General features: G+C 38.8%; 1 protein-coding gene and 1 non-coding gene across 2 annotated transcripts in view; both read right to left on the minus strand.

Moving 5' to 3' along the window:
• The window catches only part of cfap418 (cilia and flagella associated protein 418), a 15,079-nt gene extending 5,925 nt beyond the window's left edge, over positions 1 to 9,154 (minus strand). The window contains exons 1-5 of the mRNA XM_064340911.1: positions 8,952 to 9,154; positions 4,484 to 4,580; positions 4,253 to 4,311; positions 3,862 to 3,927; positions 249 to 344 (exon numbers count right to left, since the gene is read on the minus strand). Coding sequence (XP_064196981.1) covers positions 249 to 344; positions 3,862 to 3,927; positions 4,253 to 4,311; positions 4,484 to 4,580; positions 8,952 to 9,085 — 452 coding nt within the window. The 5' untranslated portion in view covers positions 9,086 to 9,154. The remainder of the gene's footprint in view (positions 1 to 248; positions 345 to 3,861; positions 3,928 to 4,252; positions 4,312 to 4,483; positions 4,581 to 8,951) is intronic.
• Positions 9,155 to 9,432: 278 nt separating this feature from the next.
• trnas-aga (transfer RNA serine (anticodon AGA)) lies at positions 9,433 to 9,514 on the minus strand. The gene has a single exon. It is a non-coding gene; the product is annotated as a tRNA-Ser (tRNA).
• Between the last annotated feature and the right edge of the window lie 919 nt (positions 9,515 to 10,433).

Below are 10,433 nucleotides of genomic sequence, written 5' to 3' on the forward strand. Positions count from 1 at the left end.
CCTGATCTATGCAGCATGGAGCAAAAAGTATTCGCTCAAACGGTGCGTCTGACTTTTGGTGATTTGCGTTTGAGTCTTCTGTTACTCCTGAAAACAGACCCAACACTACCCTCTGGTGGTGTAAACAAATCGGAAAAAAAAACAGGCAGGGAAAAGTTGGTCCTGAGCACTTTTAAAAACTGTACTGAGAAAAATTCCAATGGAATCTTTGGATGCTCTCGGTTTTCCCAACTGCAATATGTGCTTACCTGAAAAACAGGTAATCGCAAGAAGAGTCCCATTCATGATCGTCAAATGACATCACACGGAAGTCACAGGAAGTGCATCTCAGCTGACTGCAAGCCCTGTGAGGACAGAACAACACGATTCAAAACATCCTCAGTGATGCCTGACACCAACTTCACAAGGAGTACTATTGTTTTTATACAAAGGTCCATCTTCAATAGGTTAGTGTTAAACAAAAAACAACTTTCGCACCATAACTCCACCAAGAATGAACACTGAAAGCAAAAAGGAAAAATATAAAAACTGGATATTTACAGTCTCCTGTTACGCTCTGCAAATTTGTTTAATGTGTAGAAAGAATTATGGCTGCCTCGACAAACAATGAAGGGAATGTGCAGAGGAAACCAGGATCGCGGTGAAGAGGTAAAACACAGCCCTGCGTGGACGGCTTGCCACGGTGACCTTAAACACGACGTGGAGGCACATTAAAACCCAGTCGCCTTTTAGCTCCGCAACGCTTCCCCTGTGCGTGTATCCAAACATCAGCGTTCCCTTAATGACGGCCCTGCTTCTGGTTTTCACTTCCTAAAACAACAGACCGTTCCTGACAGGGAGTTTGTGAGATTGTGAAAAGATAAACACGAGTGACCCCGTTTTGTTGGGGAGAGATATAATTCATATGTATGCGCTGGGGCAGAGGGGGTGTGCATGGGGGGGGGTTAACCTTTCCAGAGAGGCTTTTCTGATTACTCTATTCTACAGTCCTGCGACTATGCGTGCATAAGTGCTCAAATGTGGGAGTAGGTCCGATTAGCGTGGCCGGAAACGTCAATCAACGCATGGTGAGACACGGTTACGGTAACCTGGGAGTAAAGGGTGCTGTAAACATTGCTCTAGGTTAAAGTAAATGGTAAATGGTAAATGGACTGCATTTATATAGCGCTTTTATCCAAAGCGCTTTACAATTGATGCCTCTCATTCGCCAGAGCAGTTAGGAGTTAGGGGTTAGGTGTCTTGCTCAAGGACACTTCGACATGCCCAGGGCGGGGTTTGAACCGGCAACCCTCCGACTGCCAGACAATCGGTCTTAACTCCTGAGCTATGTCGCTCATCCGCATTAGCCAAAATCGACTAAGATGCTCGCCCATTAGGTTCAGCATGCCCCTTATTAAATACTGTGAGGTTCTGTGCCGCACGTGTGAGAGTTTTTAAACTGCCGAAATGACGTTTAGAGGAAGCTGGCCGCAGCTTACACTGTAAAAGCTCTGAGTCGCTTCGGCTGTCTGTAACTGCTAAGTGAGGGCTGGAAACAGGGCAGCCCTGCGATGGACAAGGTGTTCGGTTAGCCCGAAGGACCTGCTGTGACAACAAAGCAGGAGGGGAGGCGGTTACATACATTCTTAGCTCTAAAGCTGGCCCTCCTTAATGGCCAAGATCATGAATTATCAACAACTGTGTTCAGCCTCTGAGAAGAGGGGGGGGCTGGGGTGGGTTCTGCACTCATGGGTAGGAAACTGTCTAGGATTACCAGTGATGCAATTTATTATTACACCGTTTCATTTATTTTCTTCCACTGTTCTCGGCTTCCCTTTAACATGCTAGTCTTCCCTGGCTGTAGGGTTTGCCCTCTAATTATACACATGTAGCAGCCAGGTGAAGAGAGACCTGTACCCCAACGCGTTTGAAACCATGAAAACACGGCTTGATCCACGGCAACTACGGCAAAATGTGCCAGCGAAGCCTGTCCACCCGGATTTAAACTTTATTTCTTGGTCCTAGTCAGAGCCAGGCCTCTACTCTACTTTTCCCCCTCAGGAACACACGTGGCCCCAAGTAAAAAAATTTTGGGGCACAGTCCAAAATTTAGTGGCTCAAAAAAAATTTATATAGGAAAAAAAAAGGAGCACAGACGTGTAGTAATGACTAGCTTTTATTGTGTTGTAATGCTGAACAATTAGTTGAATAAATGAACAAATTAATGTGAAATCACACACATATGTATGTTTGTGTGTGTGTGTGTCACCTAGCCTGAGCTCTATGCCAGTTGACCAGGCATTATTAGTTTAGGCTTACCCTTAAAAAGTGACGGGATTGGATTGACTGATGGTCGGTAACACTATATTTGGACTGTGTCTCCAAGGGCCGTTGCTATGTTGTACAAGTTTAAATGTATAACTCAACTTCATTGTTTTTGTGAACATGTCAATCAATCATGATATCTGCGTGGATTACTGGTACTTTTGTTTCTCTCAAAAAATGCCCCTTGCACAGGTGCTCCCAAATATTACTTCACATTTAGCCTGTACAATTTTCACTCACAAATGAGAGTGGAAATGCTGGTACTGTACAGCCACGAGAACTACCCTTCACAGCGCCCCATAAGGATATAATATATATAAAACAAAAAAAGAAAGCCTCACAGCTTAGACATTAGTATCAACGTTGCCAAAACGGTGCTCAGCCCTGTGCTGATGACATGTCTTCGCCTATTCAAGTGAAAGCAAATAATAATAACCCAGTGGCTTTTCCTCAGTGCCTTATATTCTCATATTCCACGGCAGATCATTAATTGCTCTGGTGTGTGTGATGTTGGCGTTTCCAGATGTGTATATAATCATATAAGAATAGTGTCACTTCAGCAAAAAAACAGCTGTGTCAATAGCTCATGCACTGAGCCTAAAATGTGGTCCCCTCTCTTGAGTCTCTGCGGTGTTATCATAGCCTTTCCTTTGACTTGGCAACAAGTACAGTACAATAAATACCCTTCATAAAAACTAAATACATGTACAACAAAAAATCAACACAAGGCAAACGTGTATCTCATAAAATAATATTAGGGGGAAATCGTATTTAACGTTAAATCTGTTCAAATAATGTAGTCTACCCAAAAGCAGTATACTGCAGTCAGAAATGAAAGGCAAAAAATGGCAGTTACTTTCATTCTCCTACAAGATTTATAAATATCATTTTTTAACTATAAGGATACATGTGTGGGTCCATGGCCTCAAGCCACAGCGTATGCAAACATACAATAAGACTTAACGGGGTACTGGGTGTCTCATTCACTTAAGGCACCGTGTGGTTTTGGATTGAATCTGGACTATGTCAGTACCAACCGTAGCCAGTAGCCACACTGGGCAACGCGTAATTGCCATTGTGATGCCCAGGGTACAGGAGAGTTCAGGGGTCTGTGTTTCATCACTCTCTAGTGACCCCCACTGGTGGGACAGGTGCCTGTGGACTGCATGTCAAAGCTGCATATGAGATGTCTTCCTCTGACTCAACTCTATGCGAGCTTGGCTGTGGGCTGCGGTGTGAAAATAAGTAGGCTGGTGACATCACGTATGTCGGAGGAGAACCATGACTGTCTTCACTCTCCTGAATCGGCAGTGCGGGATCGTGCATTAACGTGGCTACAAAGAATAACTGGATAATCCAAATTAGGGTGGGAATTGGATATATGCAGCCTCACGTTGGGTGCCAAATTTAATTTAAAAAGAAGAGAGACTTAACACCGAAGCTATTTCACGACTGCAACACAGCACTGTGCTTACCTTTGTGAAGTACTTTTTTCAACACAGAAGAAAGACTGAACATCAAAGCTATCTCAGCACAGCAGTGTAGCACTGTACTTGCCTTTGTGAAGTACTCGTTCCAACACCAGTTGCTACAGAGCTTCCCCCCAAAAAAACTGGACAACATCTGTAACAAATAAACAAATACATAAAGATACAACAAAAATCAATCCCAAAGATGGAATAACTGATATTCTGACATGCAAAGAGTTCTCATATTTTTGTAAAGAAACAGGAATGATGCACTGATGTGAAGTAGTTGCAACAAAATGGGCTTTGTGACTAGAAGGTTGCAAGTTTGAAGAAACAGATGTTAACCTCTTCAGGAAACCACTTATCTTGCAATGCTTTAGTATACCCCTTTGCATGAACTAGTAAAGTGTAAAATGTAGAGGCCCTGGATACGATGGTCTACAAAGAAAAAAATCATGTCCTGTGATGGGTCAACATACCTTCTACTTGCTGGCTGTGACAGTGAACTCGTACAGTCATTCTTTGTTGCTTTGGGCATCTGTAAAGTTCATAATAAATTAATATGCCTGAACAGTTTTATGAAACAATCTCACTTAAGGCTAATGGGTATCTCCAGGATAGCTTTAAGATTCCCATTTAGATAAGGAAGCATGGTCAAAGTTCAGGCAAAGGCTTGGTAAGAGAACTATAAAGAACAGATAAACACTTACATCTAAGTTGAGGGAGTCACCATCATCAAGTATATCCTCCAGAAGAGAATCAATGTCATCCTCGTCAAAGCTTTTACGTGGCACTTGGTTTGTAGAACTGAAAAAGGGAATGGCAGGATTAGTTATACTATGTTATGTTAATCCGTACAAACAGAACTCCAACCAAAGACTAATTAACATCTCACTTCACTGAACTACATGCACATTTAGCAAATGATACTTCAGAGGGTTACAGTTTTTACTTAAAAAATATCTAAATATGGCATGCTAGCAAGTTCAGTTTAATGTCCAGCAACATGGCGTGATTAAAGTTCGCATGCCATGTGACTATACCCATCTAGTCACATTACTTAATGCAGTAGAAAGTAAAGAATATGGGTGATCTGTCATTCTTTTCATGTCCTTAATAGATCTTACATATTTGTGGAGGCATGAGGTTGTTTGAAAATATGTAATGTATTCAAAATGATCATATTTTTCAAACAATTTAATGGAAACTAAAATTTTACCAGTTGAATAAACACACAAATACAAGGTTTTTTTGTATTATGACTTTTCATTTTATTATTTTTAAAATATGCAAATGAGCTATTTTCTCATTAAATATGTGCTAATTTGCATATATTCGCGGTATTCAATATTTAAGCTCAACAGATAAAATCTGAACTCATTTTTTTTTTAATGTGATCAATAACTCAATAGTTAGGGCTTGTCAGAGGCTTTTTGTCAAAAAAAAGCCTCTGACACGCCCTAGCTATAACATTTAAGAGGCAGTATGTAAAATTATGTAGCTGTATCTATTGTTAAAGTTGAGATAAATTGAATACCCTATGGGCAATATACAGTTTTGAGGAAATGGCTGTTAAAGATTTGCTAATGTAAATGAAATTGAAGAGTTCTGCTTGTCCTTCGTCCATCCTCACAGTGACAGCAAAGGAAATAGCCACATATGGTCATACTGGCTATACGCTCCAGGAAACAAGCTTTTTAACGATATATGATTCAAACAGGTCAGTTTTAAAACAGCGGAGATGCTATCATAAGCTCATTTTATGCTTTGTGTTCTTGACAATGGTGTTATATTATCATTTAAATTAACTATTTATAATGATTATTTACCTTTAGTTTGTTCATTTTATGAACCTATAGAAGTAAAATATGAAAAAATATCAAAATTGACATATGGAACCAAAATAATTGTTTTTGACGGTGGTACCTCCTCTTAAGCCAAGAACATACAGTATCACTAGTAACATCACTTTATCCTGGGAAGGTTTCTCACCTGCATCAGTCAGCAAGACTACAATGCACCCATTTTGTCAGTCAGTTGTTACATTTCTCCTCCCCATCAGCAGGCACTAATTCAGCACAAATGATGTTTCATCCAGTTCATAAAACCACAGACCTCAGGCAGTCATTTTTATAGTGTGGTAGGTAATCAATAGGAAGCAGACATAAAGTCCTATTATATTACACAAAAATGGCTAAATTAGACTAAACATGGCGATGAAATATGCAGGTTAAAATCACTTTGTGTTATGTGTCCAAGACAAACTATTGTCCCTAAGAATAACACTAGAAAATGAGAAAAAATGGTCTTCCTGATAATAAAAAGCAAACAGTAATAATCTATATAACCAGCTAGAAGGGCTACAGCTATCAATTATCACAGAACCAAGCACTGATAATCCTTGGGATTATCATGGCACTTTCTTCTGTTGTTTTTTTCCAGCAAAACCACCAGACTTTCCACATTGATAGAAGGTTACTTCGAATGACCAATAAGCAATTTTGGACAGAACTGGCCACTTGGTGGCGCTACAGCAAATAGCTGAAATTGGAAACTTTGACAGGCCATCTCCTTTGAAGAAGAATCAAAAATGATTTTTACCTCAATTCGTCTCCTCTCATGGAAAAAATGAATTTCTACTGCAAAAAATAACGTATGGATAGATAATGAATTTTCTGAAAGTCTTATTTTCAAAAAATAAATAACAAGCTGTACAAATAAAGTTACCATGCTTAAAAATGTGCCTGCAGTAAGACAGTGAAATGCCATGTGGGTGTGGCTTTTTTAATTAATCTCAAGTGGTTTGAAATAAAGTGACTAAACTTGGTATGTTTACTGATAACTCCATTTCTCAGTCCTAAAGCATTGGCCTGATTATTTCACAAGACGGCACTGTGGAACTCAATGGCTTTTAAAAATTTACTAAAAGTCAATTTTTTTGTAGATATCAGCAACTTTCTACAGTGGCTAATCACCTCATTTGGAATTATTTTATGTAGGTTTTTGTCTGTGCCATCCTGAATTGACAGCCATATTGGATTTTATTTTTTCATATGCCACTTTTCCCACTTTCTCTTGGTTTATTCACCTGAAACTTGGCACACCACAAGATTCCCATTCTCACACAGAATAAATTTGCCTGAAGGACCCATGAGCTCACCATTATGGATTCACCACCATTTTGAATAAATTAAAACCACTTCAATCTCCTCCTACCCTTTGCATCCAATTTACATGACACATGGCAAACAACATCTACAGACCAATCCTCTAAATGTCTGACACAAATGCTTGATACGCAGAGATGCTCTGCAGAATACGTAGGTCCAATAAGACAATTAACTTGCATGTGGGTGTAGATTATTGTACGAAAATGTACAGAAACCCTTAAGAATCAGACAGACCAAAATACATGGTGTTGCTACAAAGCTTCAATTATGAAAAAAGAAATCATTAAGTCATCCTAACTCTGTGTTCAGCTAGAACATTGACATACAGTATCAACACAGTACATTAAGCACTTACTCTACAGATGAAGTTAGATATTTGTGGCTATGAGTGCTTGGCCTCTATAATTTCTGCTTGCAGCTATATTTTTTTGCCATTATCATTTTTTCCCCTCATAATGTAGAACAGTGGTAACCAACCCTGTTCCTGGAGATATACTATTTTGTAGGTTTGCATTTCAGTTTTCAGTGCTAATTTGGCACCCCTAATTCTACTAATAACCAGCTCAACAAGATCTCTAGCTATTGAATGCGGCATGCTTTGATAGGGTTAGAGTGAAAACCTACAGGACGGTAGATCTCCAGGAACAGGGTTGGTTACCACTGATCAAGAAAAACATCCAGCCTTTTGCAAAAGCACTGAGCAATCAGACACAATGAAGAACAATACTCTAACCACCATTCCAGTGTCTTAAAAATTTTGTAGATTGGAATTCTATGAAGTCAATTCTATTTGACGCCCGCCAACCCAAAAAGCATTAAAACAAATACTTATTTTCAGAAAAGGGAACCCACTTATCTGCAACAAATGCGCTATTCAAATCATATCCCCAATTTTTTATCAGTTGCTTAGATTAACTGTTGCAGCCCTAAAGCCGCAACAGTTCATGTTACCTAATATGATTTAGCTATTGTTATAACAGAACTGAGCTCAACTGCAAAATGCAAACTGTACCTTGACTGGTACCTTGACTTTCTGGTTGGGGCTTAAGACAGAACCCAAAAATCAAAATTTCAGTAGTCTAATTTTAAATAAACAGGTGATTTATTTGCCTTTTCTTATTCTGCACATACAGATTTTTACTTTTACACCTTAAAAGAGGTACTACGCATCTATAGTATTAAATTTTTTTTTAGTATGTTTAATAATATTTTAAATTGGAACAATTTCCTTTGGTGCATGCAAACAGACCACTGCCTTCAAGAAAAGGAGTAAAAGTAATATATAAAAACTGGTAGTTATCATTAATAATCAGAAAATATGTACAGACGCTGGAAGCACAGCGTTTCAGTTCAAGCCACTTTAAGTATTTTGAAGTAAAAATGGTCACCATTTATTTTCTAAACAACGAAAATAAAACAAAATAACTAAAAAGAAATATAACTTTCCATTTTAAGGGTTGGAATTTTAAATGCGTCTTGCACTATGCGAAGAACGGTATGCCCCACATTTGTATGTGTTACCAATACATGGGCAGCGTCCCAATCCAGATTTTGCCACACCCTTGTAAACCTCACTCGCAAACTTCACTTGTTGGAACCCTTTTTATATCCGAATGTACTCTCAGTCGCCATTTTTGTAACCATTAGCCATGTTTACTAGCTAGATGTGTAGCTAAAAGGCTAACGTGAACGTTACTGTCTGCAACATGACAAATGCCAATAGAGCACAACTTAACTAACGTTAACGTTAGCTAGTGCCAAGTACCACAAAACACTAGTTGGAGTACAAACTATCAATACAGCTAGTTTGTTAATGTAACTATGTACAGGTTGTGTTTCAAAATACAATTTAGTAATCTGTGCAATGTTAATTGGCTAGCTATCTACACAAGGAGCTCATTGCAGCACCCCAAGCTCAAACAAGCACCCTGGCAAGATAACATACGAGTCTCCTAGCTAGCTAACGTTAGCTATCTAGCTAACTATGGAATGCAAGATAGCAAAGTACCATTGCGTTCGGCTTTTCCCCTCTGTTTTTCTTTTGGTCTCTTTAATATCGGAAGGAGACGGCGAAATCACTGAAACATTGCGGCAGAACTTTGATTCCACCTCATCCAGCAATGCATCCAAATCATCCGCCATGCTGTATGGGCCTTTGTTGTTGCTATGATAGCAACACTACCCTGCTAGTTGCTAGGAACCCACGTACACGCGCACGCTCTGACATAAAATCAGAACGCGCACGGTTAGTTCGCGACGGCGCGGTAAGAAGAACAAGCAATGGGAACAAAGTCAGGCATTTGTAGTTTAGACATTTTTATTTCATTGAAAAGTTCTTGAAAAATGTAAATTTCAATAATCTGCAGAATTCAATATGTCCATCTGCATAGTTTCAAATGAGACAGTTATTGTTTTCTTCTTCGAGCCGTCATCGCTCGTGTATTTTGAATGCCATCATGTTCTCTACTCAGCACATTCTAAAAATGCTTCGTAGTCGGCAGGATTCGAACCTGCGCGGGGAGACCCCAATGGATTTCTAGTCCATCGCCTTAACCACTCGGCCACGACTACTTATTGATATGCGTCGATAGCCTTGTTCAAACGCATAGTGTAGCTATCGTTTTTTAGGCGCTATTATACTGGCCTCATTTTGACATCACTACTTTTAATAGCAGGCCCAAATCTCGCCGGTTTAAATTAATAAATTGTGCTTTGCTAAACACTGCTTTGTGTACGTGTACGTGAGTGACTTTAACTTAAATTTTCGATTGTTGAAAACGTGTTTTTGTTGAGATATAATTTCTTTTCTCTGAGTAACTGATAATAATAATGCATATAAATGTATGAGAGACACGCATACACATACATACATGCAAACATTTGATCTACGAGCCCGGTTTTATGCCCTAGGTCTAAGTGCATAATGAAACGGTGCAACCTTTCTCCGCACTGTTTATTTACTGAAGATAACATATTGTCATTACCACTCAAGAAGAAGATAACTGTTTTGAATTAATTTTTACAAACAAAAATAGCTCTGGGAAACAACAGCAGAAGAAAGGGCACAGGTAAAATTTAAGCACAGCGTTTTCATAGTTTGTGCTAGTGCAGTAATTTGTTTCAAGGTAAAGATAAATTAGCGTATCATTTCAAAACCTTGACCATTTCTTATTTCTTAACCAAGGTATTCATAAAATATATCCAAACTGTTGAAACAATATTTTCTCATCAGCTGCATAAATTAAATTTTTTTTTACTAGTAACCATTAGCATACTAGTTGATTGGTACTGATAGGTGAAGCTTCTTCAAAGCATCATAGTCACTCAAAATAGAAACAGTAACATATACACTATCATGTTTCAATTTATTGAACAACATAATGTAGATGATTAGTGTAGGTATGCATTTTGAGTAGGTAATCTCTTATATAAGCACATACATTAATTAATAATAATCACTAAATTATGGCATCATATTTACATTGATTTT

Source organism: Anguilla rostrata, chromosome 1 (genome assembly GCF_018555375.3).
Source record: "Anguilla rostrata isolate EN2019 chromosome 1, ASM1855537v3, whole genome shotgun sequence".
NCBI lineage: Eukaryota > Metazoa > Chordata > Actinopteri > Anguilliformes > Anguillidae > Anguilla > Anguilla rostrata.